Source organism: Lepidochelys olivacea, assembly GCF_965140295.1.
Source record: "Lepidochelys olivacea isolate rLepOli2 genome assembly, chromosome: 8".
NCBI lineage: Eukaryota > Metazoa > Chordata > Testudines > Cheloniidae > Lepidochelys > Lepidochelys olivacea.
In genome coordinates, this window is record NC_140418.1 from 41,067,207 (window position 1) to 41,083,534 (window position 16,328).

The 16,328-nt window shown below is 49.1% G+C and overlaps 2 protein-coding genes across 3 annotated transcripts in view; one reads left to right on the top strand and one right to left on the bottom strand.

The window, feature by feature from the left end:
• The window catches only part of DELE1 (DAP3 binding cell death enhancer 1), a 44,091-nt gene extending 42,969 nt beyond the window's left edge, over positions 1 to 1,122 (top strand). For both annotated transcript variants that reach the window (XM_084635736.1, XM_084635737.1), the window contains one exon: positions 653 to 1,122. The gene's annotated coding sequence lies outside the window, so the exon portion shown is untranslated. The remainder of the gene's footprint in view (positions 1 to 652) is intronic.
• A 139-nt stretch (positions 1,123 to 1,261) lies between these two features.
• Positions 1,262 to 16,328, bottom strand: part of PCDH12 (protocadherin 12) — a 33,852-nt gene continuing 18,785 nt past the window's right edge. Inside the window, exon 4 of the mRNA XM_084635735.1 lies at positions 1,262 to 2,649. Within this exon, the coding sequence (XP_084491861.1) occupies positions 2,288 to 2,649 (362 nt within the window). The 3' untranslated portion in view covers positions 1,262 to 2,287. The remainder of the gene's footprint in view (positions 2,650 to 16,328) is intronic.

Sequence of the window (16,328 nt, forward strand, 5' to 3'; positions counted from 1 at the left end):
ATCTGCAAGGAAGCCACCCCTACCCAGGGCTCATCCACTCTCCGAACAGCCCTATGGCATATGGCTCACCCCACACCATAAATACATGCCCCCAATACTTAGCTCCCTCTTCTCCGCCATGTTCTAGTTCTCACAAATGCGCATGCACACCTCTAAAGCTCACCATCCACCATGACTCACCCTCTGGCTTTCACACTTCCCATGGTTCACCTGCCCTCCCATACCCCTATGGCTCATCTGCCTCTCGGCTTACTCCCCATGGGTCACCTGCCCCTCCACGCCCCTCTGGCTCACCCCCCATGGTCTCACCCCCTCATCCCTATGGCTCACCCCCCTCCACATACACTAACCCCTTAGCACTGAGTTGAAGATGGTCACTGGGGTGAAGCTTGTGAACATAAGAATGGCCATACTGGGTCAGACCAAAGGTCCATCCAGACCAGTATCCTGTCTACCGACAGTGGCCAATGCCAGGTGCCCCAGAGGGAGTGAACCTAACAGGTAATGATCAAGTGATCTCTCTCCTGCCATCCATCTCCACCCTCTGACAAACAGAGGCTAGGGACATCATTCCTTACCCATCCTGGCTAATAGCCATTAATGGACTTGTGAGTGTGTATTTTTACAGCTGGGTTTCCATTGTGCTTTCCAGGGTCCTGTGCTCTGCTGCCTTCCTCCTTACTGGTCAGCTGATCTCCAGGCTGGGCTTCTTGCTCCCTCACCCCCTGGACCCTGATACACTGCAGCCTGGCTCCTGCCCCTGTGGGAAAGCTGGGGAACAAGAGGCAGCTGTGGGTAGTTCCCAGCCAGGCAGGGACACACAAACCACAGTGTTAGTCATCTGGTGCAGCACCAAGGGGGATGTGGGAGAGAAATGCTGAATTCTAAGACATCTTGGCAAAATGTATTAGTCCACAGCTATGGAATCATAGAGCCCATGAACTCTGATTGAGAAGAACAGGGCAAGTCTCACCTCTCCAAGCTGTACTTTCAGTCTCTCTGAAGACTCAGGCAGGCATTACTGTATCAGTTACACTTAGTCACATTTATGAGGTTTTTGTCACAACCATAAAGGCTAAAAACATTTTTATTTTAAATAAAATTGAAGATTCTGGAGCCTGATCCTGCGGCAGTGTGGTGAATTCTGCAGCTGGGGTCTTGTCTGTGAGCACAGGGTTGCTGAATTTGGGTCTCAGAATGAAATTTGTGTGTGACTGAGTGAGTTCTGTTAATTTTTTCTCTAGCACAATCCATTCTGCCCTACCCAGATTGGGAGGAAAGGGCCTCGTGACTTATGACCTCTGCAAGAGTGTCACTGCCTGTCAGACACCCAGGTTGCTCCAGTAACTGCAGCATCTACTGCACTTGCCATAGGGTTTGTTGCACAATTTTCATGTCCTGCTCCCAGAAGTGAAAGCCCAGGACCAGCTGGGATGTAGGGCAGATTACAGTATGGTAAATGCTCTCCTAAGTTACCTTCCCATGTCCTTGAAACAGGAATGCTGGGCCTGAGGCAAATGGATTGGAGGTGGGAACAGGCCGTGAGCAAATGGCAGGGCCAGACCATGAGCAGGGAGGAGGGGCCCAGGTCATGGGTGGAGAGATGGGGCTGGGAGATAGGCCATAGTCAGAAAGGAGGAGACAGGTGGTGAATGGGAAAGTGGGACCTGTAGCTGGGCCATAGATGGAGAGGAAGGGCTGGGGGCTGGGCCATGGGTGGAGAGGGAGAGATGGGCTATGGGCAGGGCAGGTGGGTCCAGATGCCAGGCTGTCAGTGGGGACTGGGAGGTGGGACCAGACACTGGGATGTGGCTGGGGAATTGGGGCAGGGAGATGAGCTGTGGGCAGAAGTGCAGAAAGACTGGGCTGTGGGCATGGAGGGGTGGCTGGGTGTTGGGCTATGGGCATGGAGGTGTGGCTGGGCACTGGACCATGGGGTTGGAGGTGGAGCTGGTGCCAGGCTGTGGGTGGGAAGGAGAGGCTGGGTGCTAGGCTATTAGTGTGCAGAGAGATGGGCCTGGTGGCAGGGCAAGGGCAGGGAAGCAGAGCTGGGATATAGGGGGTGGAGAAAGGGAACTCCTTTGGCAGGGACCAAGAGATGGAAGGGGATTTGGGGGAGGTGCAGTCAGACAAGGGAAGTAGGAGGGCAGATGCATCTATGACAATCTCTATTCAAGTGTGGTTCATGCTGGAACTGTTCACCAACATCATCAGTCGCTATTTTTGTGTGCAAAGAGCAGTGGTTCTGTTCACGTGTCTGCTGCAGCCGTCAGCCTTCCCACATGACCTACACAGCAGGAGCATCCCCATCAACCCCAAAGGGCTTGCTGCATGCAGACAGCTGCTGCAGGAGCCCCGAGGCCGTTGTTACATGGGCCTGTGCTTTCTGGGATAAGATCATTTCAAATAGGGTGCTCATCTCAGAGAGGAAAGTGCTGGCCAGTCTCGTCCTGGCTGTGTTTGGGTCAGATCCAGTAACTTTGCCAAATGTCTCAAAGGTTCTTGGTTTATCCCGCCCTGCATCTTCTTGGTCCTGAGAAGAGTGCAGAGAATCAGGAGAGAAAATATTGTCCTTGTAGCTGCTGGTGAGGGACAGGGAGAGCCGAGCCATCCATGCAGGGTCTGCCGTCAGCCTCTCCAGGGCCAGCCCTGCAGGGAGCAACACACCAAAAAGAAACAGATGGTGAGAGCTGGGGCTGAGCAGTCCAAGGGAGAAGAAATTAAAGACTGAGGAAAGTGCCCTGGACCAGCTGGGAGAAAGCTGGGGGTGGAGGAGAGGGAGCATTCCTGACTCCAGGCTTTCAAACCTTGTGAGTCAGCCAGCCCCAAAATCATGAAAGTGGCTTTAAAGTAATGAGATTTTAAAATAAAATAAATGTGGAGCCTCTTTGCCTTGGTAGTTTGGAGTTTTTAGTGATCACATTTTGGACTTTATTTCAGAACCACAAGGGCCGAGGAGCATTTATTCAATTAGAGGTGAGATTCTGGTGTCATCACATGGCTCCAGCATCTGGGATCTTTAAGGAAAACACCAAATAGCATGAGAGTCACTCTAAAATGGCAGGAGGTGGCATCACTGTAGTAATTGTGTGATTACCACACAGCTCTTTTACAGTCAGCAGTCCCCTAGAAAAGTTCTTTCTAAAAGGGTGGCTCAGTTTCATCCACTTAGCCAGGCTGCCTGTTAAAAAGAAACAGCCAAATCTCTGTGTTTGGCCACATTGGCTGTGTTCTCATGTGTGATGTGCCCCCAACCAGTGGCTGGTCCACACTGATAGCAGCCTACTCTTGCTGCCAGCAAAGTTGTCAAAGGTGGAGGATGGAGCTCTAGAGTTCAAACCCTGGTAAAGGCACAGGACAGGAAAAGAGTCAATGGAGATAGCCAGAGTTTGGAGTCACAGGAGGATAGAGGATGATTGACAGAAGACTGCAAGTAAGAGCAAAGGATGAGAGGACTTGCAGCCAGAAAGAACTGGAGGAGGAAGGCCAGAGAATTGCACCAACACCAGGAAGACACAGGTCTATGTGACTGGGGACTCCCTACTAGGAAAAACAGGCCTGTTACCATAGCTGATTTAGGGAACAGAAGGGTGTGCTGTATGCTGGGAGCTAAGATATGGGATGTGGTCCTGAGGCTGAAGAGGATCCTAATGAAAGCAGGAAAGAATCCACTGACTGTTGTTCACACCCTACACACTATTGTCATAATCTTTTTGTACAAACTATGCCCTGTAAAGTATCATTTGAAAACTTATAATTTGCTGGTCAGGATTATGTTGAAAAATGTGTGGTAACACTGTATGTGAAGTTATAAGATTCCCCTGTATGATGTTATTAATGTGTTACAACTCCCACAGCCCTGGCCAGGGAGAAGTGAGGTCTGTCCTAAACAAAGGAAGTAATGTGTGCTTGCCTTGCTTTTAATTTAAGCAATAAGCAAAGTCATCAAGCAGGGAGAGAAACAAACGAAGTTTCAACAGGTGAAAAAAAACAGCAGGGAGTATCCTGCCACATAGACTCTTTGTCTCCTTGGTCTCAGCCAGAAATGTTTTTCAAGAGGGCGACTGACATTATGAAAAGGAGAGACAAACAGCCCAAGACACCCCCCTTTCTCTCTCTTCCTGCCCATTACATTCTCTGCACATGAGACGACAAAAGGGAAACAGCTGTTGGACTCTGGGAGAGGGGTTCTGACCTGAGAGTTTCGCCAGTAATCTACTGTAGCATGAGCTGAAAAAGTGTGCTTTGCAACTGAGAGAGTTTCTTAAGTAGATATTAGTAAGTGTTTTGTCTCTATTTTTCTTATAACCATTTCTGGCTTTTATACATTATTGCTTATAGACACTTAAAATCTCTCTTTGTAATTAATAAACTTGTTTTACCATTTTATTTAATCCATTGAGTTTTTTAGTGTCTGGGCAACTATTTAATGTAATAAGATGGTATAATATTACCTTAAAACACTAGTCACCAACCGGTTAATCACAATCTCCGGCAGTGCAGTGTGGCTGCCACTAAGGCAGACTCCTGGAAGCGGCCAGCATGGCCCCAGGGGCGGGGGGACAGGGGTCTCCCTCCATGTGCTGCTCCTTCCTGCAAGGACTGCCCCCGCAGCTTTCCTGGCCAATGGGAGCTGTGGGGGTGGTGCTTCCAGTGGCTGCAAAGGTACGTTGGCCCCTTCTGGGAGCAGTATGGGGCCAGGGTAGGCAGGGAGCCTGCCTTAGCCTCACTGTGCCCACCACCAACCAGGAGCCACTGGAGATAAGCACTGCCCAGTGGGAGGTCACACCCCAGCCCTGAGCCCCCTCCTGTACCCCAAGCTTGATGCCCCCCCCAGAGCCAGCACCCTATGCCTCCTCCTGCACCCCAACATTCTGCCCCACCCCTGACCCCCCCTCCCAGAGCCAGCACCCTGTACCCCTTCTCTGCCCTAGCCCAAAGCCACCTCCTGCACCCAAACTCCCAGAGCCTGCACTCAAACACTCTGCTCAATCCCAGAGCTCCCTCCTGCAATCAGACTCCTTCCTAGTGCTTGCACCCCTCGTGCTCTCTTGCACCCCAACCTCCTGCCCTAGGCTCAGCTCAGAGCCGCCTCCCACACTGCAACCCCCAGCCCAGAGCCCTCTCCCGAACCCCAACTCCCTACACCAGCCTGGTGAAAGTGAGTGAGGGTGGGGGAGAGCGAGTGATGGAGAGAGGGGAGGATGGAGTGAGTGGAGCGGGGCCTCGGGGAAAGGGTGGGGTAGATCCTGGGTTGTCCTTAGATTCAAAAAGTGATCTTGGGCGTTAAAAGGTTGGAGACCACTGCCTTAAAAGAATAATGGACTTAATATATTAATGCTTTCCAGGAGAGGGCTAAGCAATACAGGACACATATTTCTGGGGGGGTAATCCAGGACTTGGGGTGTGCTAGGGTCACCCTGCAGTATAACTGAGACTGGTGAGAACCAGAATGTGGCTGGCAGGCTGCAGTTACACACAGACACTCAAGGTTTGACTTGCCTGCTGGAAGGCTGTTCGTGAGTGGCACTGGTGAAAGCTACTACAGGTATTGTAAGGCAGCCAAGGTTGCAGGGCAGGAGTGACACAGCCCTTCATCCACCAGCAGTCTGAATTGTGCCGCAGTATGTCACAATTTGGGGGAGGTGGTTGGGAGATGCTCATGTAATCTCTATGTCTGATTCTAATATTGAGTGAGCAGAAAATCAAGTAAAAGAGGATATAGCACTTGAGAGAGGAACAATAGTTGGTCGGAGAATGGACATCAAGAGGAAAGATAGTATCCTTGGTATTGGCACTAACAGTCAAGTAGGTGATATTGGTGGTAAAATGACTGTACCCAATTAGGTGAGGAATTTGGGCACAGCGAAGCAGAAACCACTAAGATGTCTGTACACCAAACCAAGGAGCCTGGGTATCAAAATGGAAGAACTAAAACTACTGGTGCAGAAAGTGAAACCCATTATTATCAGGATAACAGAAACATGGTGGAATATGGTCATGACTGGAGTACAGGTATTTGAAGAATGTGGGCTGTTCAGGAAAAACAGAAATAAAGGCAAAAGTGACGGAGTCGCGTTGTGTATTAGTGATGAGGTCGACTGTAAAGAAGTGATGGAATGGAATTGTGTGATTATGTGAGACTTTAATTTCCCAGATATAGATTGTAAGACAAGTGCTACTAATAATGGTAGGGCCCAGATATTTCTGGATGTGATAGCTGGCAGATTTCTTCACCAAATACTCATTGAACTAACAAGAGCTGATACCATTTTAGATTTAGAATTGATACCTAGTGAAGACCTCATAGAAGAACTGGTTGTAGAGGACAGCCTTGGTTCAGGTGATCTGGAGTTATTCAGTTTAAACTTAAATAGAAATAGGTCTGCCACTAGAGTCCTTGATTTCAAAAGGACAGACTTTAAAACATTACGGGAATTAGGGAAATGGACTGAACTGAACAAATCAAGGATCTGAATGTGGGGGAGGCTTGGGATTGCTGTAATCAAAGTTGCAGAAGCTATCTGAAGCCTGCATCCCAAGCAAGGGGAAAAAATTTGTAGGGAAGGATTGCAGACCAAATTGGATGAATAAGTATCTCTAACAGATTATTGAGAGAAAGTAGAAAACCTACAAGGAATGGAAGATGGGCTGGATCAGCAAGGAAAGCTACCTCTTAGAGGTCAGAAAGTGAGAACTGCCAAAAGCCAAGCAGAGTTGGGCCTTGCAAAGGAAACTTAAACCAATAGTAAAAGGTTCTTTAGCCATATAAATAAAAAGAAATCAAGGAAAGAAGTAGTGGGGAACTGCTAAACATTGAGGATGGGGTGGAGATTAAAATAATCTAGGCTTGGTCCAACACCTAAACAAATACTTAATCTCATAAGAACGCCCATACTGGATCAGACCAAAGGTCCATCTAGTCCAGTATCCTGTCTTCTGACAGTAGCCAATAGCAGGTGCCCCAGAGGGAATGAACAGAACAGGTAATCATCAAGTGATCTTCATCCAAGAATATTAAAGGAACTGGCATATGAAATAGCAAGCCTAGTAGCAAGGATTTTTAATGCATCTGTAAACTCGGGAGCCATACCCTATGACCGGAGACTTGCTAATATTGTATCCATTTTTAAGAAAGGAAAAAATAGTGATCCAGGAAACTACAGGTCTCTTAGTTTGACTTCAATTGTATACAAGGTCTTGGAACAAATTTTGAAAGAGACAGTAGTTACGAACGTAGAGATAAACAGTAATTAGGATAAAATACACCATGATTTTACAAAAGGTGCCAGACCAAGCAGATTTCTTTGAGAAGAAACTATTTTTTTTTTTAGACAAAGGAAATCCTGTAGATCTAATCTAGATGTGGTGTGTGCCCTAACTGCTGGGCTATTGGTTATCATGGGGTGGGTGGAACTCTGTGTTTGTTTATGAAAAAGAGCTGATCAGGCTTAGATGCCTAACTCCAGGAGAGAGTTCACGGCTGTGACTTGCAAGCAGAGATAGGCACCTAGACCGAGATCCATAAAGGGTCGCAGGTGTTGTCATGGCTGGCAGGTGACCCGGGGGCTTGGGGAGGCTAGCCCCTGGCCAGCTCACCCCTTTTGCCTGGGGCCCTGCCCCCTTCCCCCACCAGAGCCCCCTATCAGCCCCTGGCTTCCCAGCCCCAGAGCGCCCAGCCCAGAGTACCTGGCAGGCAGGTAGGCAGGCATCTGAGCACAGTGGGCGGGCAGCACGACCCCCAGCACTGGCTCCAACTCGCCAGAGTCCCTGGCTGCAGGCCAGCCCTCAGTAACAAAGTGCTGGAGCTCTCCCAAAAGCGGGGAGGGATGGGGGATCCCACCCAAGGCGAAAGCAGCCCACTGCCTATGTCTCAGCCCCCCTGCCCAGGGCAGATGGAGGGACTGAGGTTTCACACAGCTGCCCATGCAGCTCTCCCTGACCTGGCTCCAGCCGGGGTGAGGGGACTCAGAGCCACAGCCCAGCCATGGTAAGAGCTGGACGGGCAGCTGTGGTGGACCCTCTACCTGCCCGTAGTGTGGGGGGCCTGAGCAGCCCCCAGCCCGCATCCCCATCCCATGGGCTCCTCAGCCTAGGAGGGGGCGGCCAGCAGCGCACAGCCCGGGACCCCAGCTGGTGCTGGGAGGGGGAGTTGGTGGGGCTGGCAGGCTCCTGAGCTGGCTCTGATTGGTGTGTCCCTGCAACTCTGCGCCTGCTCCTGCCACAAGTGCCGACTGCGCAACTCTCATTGGCCGGGAACCGCAGCCAATGGGAGCTGCAGAGGCAGCGCCTGCGGGTGTGGGCAGCGCGCAGAGCCCCCTGGTCCCTCCATCTAGGAGCTGCAGGGACTTGCTGGTGGGAGCCAGGGGGTCCCTCCCACACAGGTAAGCACTGCCCCACACCCCAAGCCCAACCCCCTGCCCCAGCCCTGAGCCTCTCCCACATACCCAAACTGCTGTTGGCCCAGGGGCTTGCCTGACTGCAGAAGTCACAGAGGTCAATGAAAGTCATGGAATCTGTCATCTCTGTGACAGACAAGCAGCCTTACTCATGAGACGTGGAACTGGAGTCAGAGGGCCCATGTTCCCTGGAGGGACTGTTATTGACAGGACACCAGGAAAAGAGGAGTGTGCGAGCTGTACTGGGAGCAACTCAGCCACATAGAGCAGCGCATCGGGTTTAAATAAAGTTCCATTTATTCACTGTAACCTTCATTGGGCTTCTCTTCGCAAATAAAACATGGTGGCAGCATTGGAGCAGTGAGGTTTGTGCAGTGCACTAGGGTTACCAGGTGTCCAGTTTTCAACTGGAAAGTCTGGTTGAAAAGGGGACCTGACAGTGTCCGGGCAGACGTACTGACTGGACACGAAAAGTCTGGTTACCACATGCAAGGGGTGCGGAGGGGAGTGGCAACCTGTTGCCTGGCCGTGAAGAGGCAGCTCCTGCAGTAGGATGCATGTACCAGCTTGGGTGAACCCTTTGAGGAGCACAGTTTGCAGGGCTGCAGCAGAGGACAGATTGTGGGGCCCCACGGAGAGCGGGTTAAGGCATGGAATGTTCCCCGGGAGGCAAGGAATGCAGGCGGCACCACCAGGCAGCACTTCCTCTGGCTGCCTCTCAGACAGCTCCAGGGTGGGGAGGGCGCGAGCTGGCGTGGAAGAGGGCTGCTGGGCAGACAATACAGAGGGAGGTGGGAGGCTGCTGTCCCGGAGGGCCACACCTAGCTCGCCAGTGTGGCTGCCTGGCTGCTCCTTTGCAGCTTCAGCACTCTTCTGACCTGCATTACCAGGAGGCCTGCTGGAACTGGGCTTTGCAAGTCCCTTGGGGCTGCTCATGCTAGAGTTGAGGGGGCAGAGCAGCAAACGATGCGGGGAAGAGGGGAGAGAAGTGAGTGTGTGTGTGTGGGGGGGGGGGGGGGGGAATAGGGCCTTGAGGGAAGAGGCTGGGCCAGGAGGGTGTACAGTTCTCAGACATTAAAAAGTTGGTACCCCTAAGTGCAGCAGCTGGAAGTGTGAGCCATGGAGCTTGGTCTGGGGTCCCCCTGGAGTCTTGGGTTTTGCAATCCTAACCCAGCAATGGACCTGGTGGAAGGAGGAGTTCAAGCTGTATGCAGACCTGGCCATCCAGGAGGACGACAACAGCAGGAAAGTAAAACTATTATTAATAGGGAACAGCTCCCCACTGCCTCAAGCCTGGGAGCCTTGGGGAGCTATTGCTCCCCAAAGCAGAACGAAACTGTGGAGTGACATGGGTTTTTCACTAGAGACCAATGTGAAGGGGAGGGAATGCACAAGTTGAACAAGACTGACAGAAAACAAGCTTTTCAGCACTGATGCAGGAACAACAACATAAAATTCAACCCAGAAAATATGCAACTCAAACAGGATGAGGTGAAATACATTGCGCATCTGCTCTCAGCAGAAAGCCTGAAATCAGATCCCAACAAGACTGAGGCAGAAACATGCCGGCTCCAGTGTATGTGAAAGAAGTATAGAGCTTCGCAGGAATGATACCTTTTCTTTCAAAGTTCTGTCCACACCTGGCTGCAATAGCAGAACCCATAGATCAGCTCATAAGGCAGGAGATTGACTGGGACTGGGCAGGTCCCTAACAGCAAGTATTTGACATGTTGTAATACATGAGAATGGCTACTCCTGTCATGAAGTACTGTATGAGCAGTCAGGAAAGCCACTGGCACTCCAGTGTCATGCATCAGAGAAAGGACTGGGTGTAGCTCTTTTGCAGGAGCAGCTGGTTTCTTATGCCAGCAAATCCTTGTCAGAGGCAGAACAGGGATACATTTAAATAGAAAAATAGCTTCTGGCGGGATATTTGGAGTGGAGCGATTCCATGCAATCCGACCACAGCCCCCTAGTGACAATCCTGGTAAAGCCCCTTCTCAGGCCGTGTCCACCCTAGCAACTTACATTGGTATAAGTGCATTGCTCAGGACGTGGGAAATCCGCCTCCCCGCTCCCGACTCCCGAGCAATGCAGTAACACCAACCTAACTCCCAGTGTAGATGGCGCTATGTCAGTGGGACGGCTTCTTCCGTTGACATTGCTACGGCCTCTCAGAAAGGTGGAGTAGCTACATTGATGGGAAAAGCCCTCACTGAAGCACTACAGCAGGGCAGCTGCAGCTTTTTAAGTGCAGACAAGCCCTTAGTGCTATAAAGAGGTTGCAGCACATGTTTATGCATCTCCAGCACTATCAGGTAGAGATCAGTTGCTGTCCAGGATGAACTGGTGTTGGCTGATACCCTGAACAGGGCATGTACAGCCAGCATCAGTAAGTTGAGAGAGGTAGATAAGGGCATTGATTCCATTAACATGCTGCACTGTCTCTGAAACTCAAAAGTGAAGCTGATGGAAATCAAAGAGGCTATGGAAAAGCACATCCAACTACAGGCACTCCCCGCAGGGTGGCCAGAAGGCAAAAGCCAAGTACAGGTAGGAGCAGAACCATATTTTCAAAGGAGAAGGACAGACACCTCTTATTTCCACCTCATTACAAAGTATTTCATAAACAAAATACATGCCTCACACCTGGGCATTGACAACTGTCTTAGATAGGCTCAGGAATATGTTTACTGGCTGAGAATAAATACACAACTCTCTTCCTTGACAGAAGGGTGGGAACCTGTCAGTCATGTGATAACTGCCAGCAGAAAGAGGCTGTTACCACATCCAATCATGGGAAAAGGTGGGAGCGGACTTATTTACCTTCAAGGAAAAGCAGTACTTGATTACAGTGGATTTACACTTAAATTTTTGGGAGGTCAGGAGTCCTGCCTCATTCAAGAAGCAAGGCAGTGATAGGAAAACTGAGACAACTTTCTGAGATATGGTATTCCAGACCACTTTCTGAGATATGGTATTCCAGACACTGTATTCCCCATCCAGACCCCAGTTTGCCTCAGAAGAATTCATAGATTCTAAGGCCAGGAAAGGACATTGTGATCATCTAGTCTGACCTGTATAATACAGGCCAGAGAACTGCCCCCAAATCATTCCTAGAGCAGATCTTTTAGAAAATCATCCAACCTTGATTTAAAAATTGTCAGTGATGGAGGATCCAGCATAACCCTTGGTCAATTGTTCCAGTGGTTAATTACTCTCTCTGTTAAAAATTTACACCTTATATCCAGTCTGAATTTGTCTACCTTCAACTTCCAGCTGTTGGGTTGTGTTATAGGTTTCATTGGTAAATTGAGGAGCCAATTATTAAATATTTGTTTCCCATGTATGTACATATAGACTGTAATCAAGTCACCCCTTCACCATCTCTTTGTTAATACATTGGACTCCTTGAGTGATCACTGTAAGGAATTTGCATGCAAATGGGAGTTTGACCACCACAATGCCTCCCCAGTGCACCCACAGAGTGAGAGGAAGATGGAATCAGCTATGTAAACTGTTATGAGACACTGGGCATGTCTACGCTTAAAATGTTTCAGTGGCACAGCAGCAGCTCTGCAGATGCAACATTTTAGAGCTTCAGTGCAGACACTCACTACGGTGATGGGAAGGGTTCTCCAATCGAAGTAGTTAATTCATGTCCCTGAGAGGCAGTAGGTCAATGGAAGAAATTCTTCATAAAGCGGGACCTGCCCCTCTCCCCCACCGGATTTTGAATGGGTCCCCATCTGGAAGGCCTCTGAACACACCTTTTGGATTTGACGCCTGCCTTTATCTTCCCCCAGGTCGTGCATCACCCTGGTGCATAAGCAGGAGACAGATGTCTAGAGGCCTGGAGTGGTGCAGCCATGTGCATCCCTAGATGCAAAAACTTAGGCATCTAGGGGACTTTTACCATGAAAATGTAGGCTTGGGTTTGGTGCAGCTGAGTGGGGGTTTTGTGGCTCACAAAATGAAAACTTAGCTACCTAAATACCTGTATGGATCAGGCCCTGACTCCCTTTGGGGGGCAGGGCATAAACCCCACACCTCTCCTCAACATTTCCCACTGGCTAGCTTAGGGGACTCCCCACTCAGTGTGCTGGCTTATGTGAATCCCATTGTTAGGCACCCAACTCTCTTCACACAGTGTACTCCTGCACCCCAAACCCCTCATCCCTGGCCCCACCCCAAAGCCTGCAACCCCAGCTGGAGCCCTCACCCCCCCTCCCGCACCCCAACTCCCTGTCCCAGTCCAGTGGTGAAAGTGAGTGAGGGTGAGGGAGAGCAACGGAGGGAGGGGGGATGGAGTGAACAGGCAGGGCAGAACCTCTGGGAAGCAGCGGGGCAGGGGCAGGGGCAGGGCAGTGGTGTTCAGTTTGTTTGATTAGAGAGTTGGCAACCAGAAGCCAAGCTGGTGTATTTTGCCATGCAACTCAAAACAATCACACAAAATCACAGTGACAGACACCATGTGCGCCCATTTCAGAGATGGATGGAGTATGGGCTAGGAGCCATCCCCAAGATACCATCTACAATGAACAGCCAACTTCTGAGCCTCGTAGCTGATAGTTTTTAAAAGATGTTGAAAAATTAGGGAGGGTCAAAGAGCAAAAATGATTCAGGGTCTGGAAAATCTGCTTCACAGTGAGGGACTAAAGAAGCTCAGTCTATATAGCTTTTTTGATGACAAAGTTAAGAGGTGACTTGATCACAGCCCATAATCACCTACATGGGGAGATTCCTACATGGGGAGCTGGCTGTATTTCAAGGAATCCCTGTTGAGGTTACAGGGACAAACCATCCCGATGAGTCGAAAGAATAATAAATATGGCAGGCGACCAGCTTAGCTTAACGGTGAAATCCTAGCGGATCTTAAACATAAAAAAGAAGGTTACAAGAAGTGGAAGGTTGGACATATGACCAGGGAAGAGTATAAATATATTGCTTGGGCATGTAGGAATGAAATCAGGAGGGCCAAATCGCACCTGGAGCTGCAGCTAGCAAGAGATGTCAAGAGTAAAAAGAAGGGTTTCTTCAGGTATGTTGGCAACAAGAAGAAAGCCAAGGAAAGTGTGGGCCCCTTACTGAATGAGAGAGGCAACCTAGTGACAGAGGATGTGGAAAAAGCTAATGTACTCAATGCTTTTTTTGCCTCTGTCTTCACGAACAAGGTCAGCTCCCAGACTGCTGCACTGGGCATCACAACATGGGGAGTAGATGGCCAGCCCTCTGTGGAGAAAGAGGTGGTTAGGGACTATTTAGAAAAGCTGGACATGCACAAGTCCAAGGGGCCGGACAAGTTGCATCCGAGAGTGCTAAAGGAATTGGCGGCTGTGATTGCAGAGCCATTGGCCATTATCTTTGAAAACTCATGGCGAACGGGGGAAGTCCCAGATGACTGGAAAAAGGCTAATGTAGTGCCAATCTTTAAAAAAGGGAAGAAGGAGGATCCTGGGAACTACAGGCCAGTCAGCCTCACCTCAGTCCCTGGAAAAATCATGGAGCAGGTCCTCAAAGAATCGATCCTGAAGCACTTACATGAGAGGAAAGTGATCAGGAACAGTCAGCATGGATTCACCAAGGGAAGGTCATGCCTGACTAATCTAATCGCCTTCTATGATGAGATTACTGGTTCTGTGGATGAAGGGAAAGCAGTGGATGTATTGTTTCTTGACTTTAGCAAAGCTTTTGACACGATCTCCCACAGTATTCTTGTCAGCAAGTTAAAGAAGTATGGGCTGGATGAATGCACTATAAGGTGCGTAGAAAGTTGGCTAGATTGTCGGGCTCAACAGGTAGTGATCAATGGCTCCATGTCTAGTTGGCAGCCGGTGTCAAGTGGAGTGTCCCAGGGGTCGGTCCTGGGGCCGGTTTTGTTAAATATCTTCATAAATGGTCTGGAGGATGATGTGGATTGCACTCTCAGCAAATTTGCGGATGATACTAAACTGGGAGGAGTGGTAGATACGCTGGAGGGCAGGGATAGGATACAGAGGGACCTAGACAAATTGGAGGCTTGGGCCAAAAGAAATCTGATGAGGTTCAATAAGGATAAGTGCAGGGTCCTGCACTTAGGATGGAAGAATCCAATGCACAGCTACAAACTAGGGACCGACAGTGGACGAGAAGCTGGATATGAGTCAGCAGTGTGCCCTTGTTGCCAAGAAGGCCAATGGCATTTTGGGATGTATAAGTAGGGGCATAGCGAGCAGATCAAGGGACGTGATCGTTCCCCTCTATTCGACATTGGTGAGGCCTCATCTGGAGTACTGTGTCCAGTTTTGGGCCCCACACTACAAGAAGGATGTGGCTAAATTGGAGAGAGTCCAGCGAAGGGCAACAAAAATGATTAGGGGGCTGGAACACATGACTTATGAGGAGAGGCTGAGGGAACTGGGATTGTTTCTTCTGCAGAAGAGAAGAATGAGGGGGGATTTGATAGCTGCTTTCAACTACCTGAGAGGTGGTTCCAGAGAGGATGGTTCTAGACTATTCTCAGTGGTAGAAGAGGACAGGACAAGGAGTAATGGTCTCAAGTTGCAGTGGGGGAGGTTTAGGTTGGATATTAGGAAAAACTTTTTCACTAAGAGGGTGGTGAAACACTGGAATGCGTTACCTAGGGAGGTGGTAGAATCTCCTTCCTTAGAAGTTTTTAAGGTCAGGCTTGACAAAGCCCTGGCTGGGATGATTTAATTGGGGATTGGTCCTGCTTTGAGCAGGGGGTTGGACTAGATGACCTCCTGAGGTCCCTTCCAACCCTGATATTCTATAATTCTATGATTCTGTGATTTCTGCTAGAAGAGGGTTCTTTTATCCAGCAAACCATTATAACAAGATCTAGTGGCTGGGAATTGAAGCTAGACAAAATGAGACTGAAAATAAAGTGCAAATTTTTCACACCAAGGGGAGCACTCAAAGATGATAAGGCCAGTGCAGAGAAATTAAATGAATTTGTTGCATCCGTCTACATGGCTGAGGGTGTGAGGGAGGTTCCTAAACCTGAGCCATTCTTTTTAGGTGACAAATCTAAGGAACTGTCCCAGATTGAGGTGTCATTAGAGGAGGTTTTGGAACAAATTGGTGAACTAAACAGTAATAAGTCACCAGGACCAGATGGTATTCACCCAAGAGTGCTGAAGGAACTCAAATGTGAAATTGCAGAACTACTAACTCCAGTCTGTAACCTATCATTTAAATCAGCTTCTGTACCAGATGACTGGAGGACAGCTAATGTGATGCCAATTTTTTTAAAAAGGCTCCAGAAAACTATAGTAAAGAACAAAATGGTCTGACACATAGATGAACATAATTTATTGGGGAAGAGTCAACATGGTTTTTGTAAAGGGAAATCATGCCTCCCCAATCTACTAGAATTCTTGGAGGGGGTCAACAAACATGTGGACAAGGGAGACCCAGTGGATATAGTGTACTTAGATTTTCAGAAAGCCTTTGACAAGGTACCTCACCAAAGGCTCTTAAGCCATCATGGGATAAGAGGGAAAGTCCTCTCATTGATTGGTAACTGGTTAAAAGATAGGAAACAAAGGGTAGGAATAAATGGTCAGTTTTCAGATGAGAGGTAAATAGTGGTGTCTCCCAGGGGTCAGTACTGGGCCCAGTCCTATTCAGTACATTCATAAATTATCTGGAAAAAGAGGTAAACAGTGAGGTGACAAAATTTGATGATGATACACAATTGCTCAAGATAGTTAAGTCCCAGGCAGACTGCAAAGAGCTACAAAAAGATCTCTCAAAACTGGGTGACTGGGCAACAAAATGGAAGATGAAATTCAATATTGATAAATGCAAAGTAATGCACATTGGAAAACATAATCCCAGCTATACATATAAAATGATGGGATCTAAATTGTCTGTTACCACTCAAGAAAGAGATCTTGAAGCCATTGTGGATCGTTCTCTGAAAAC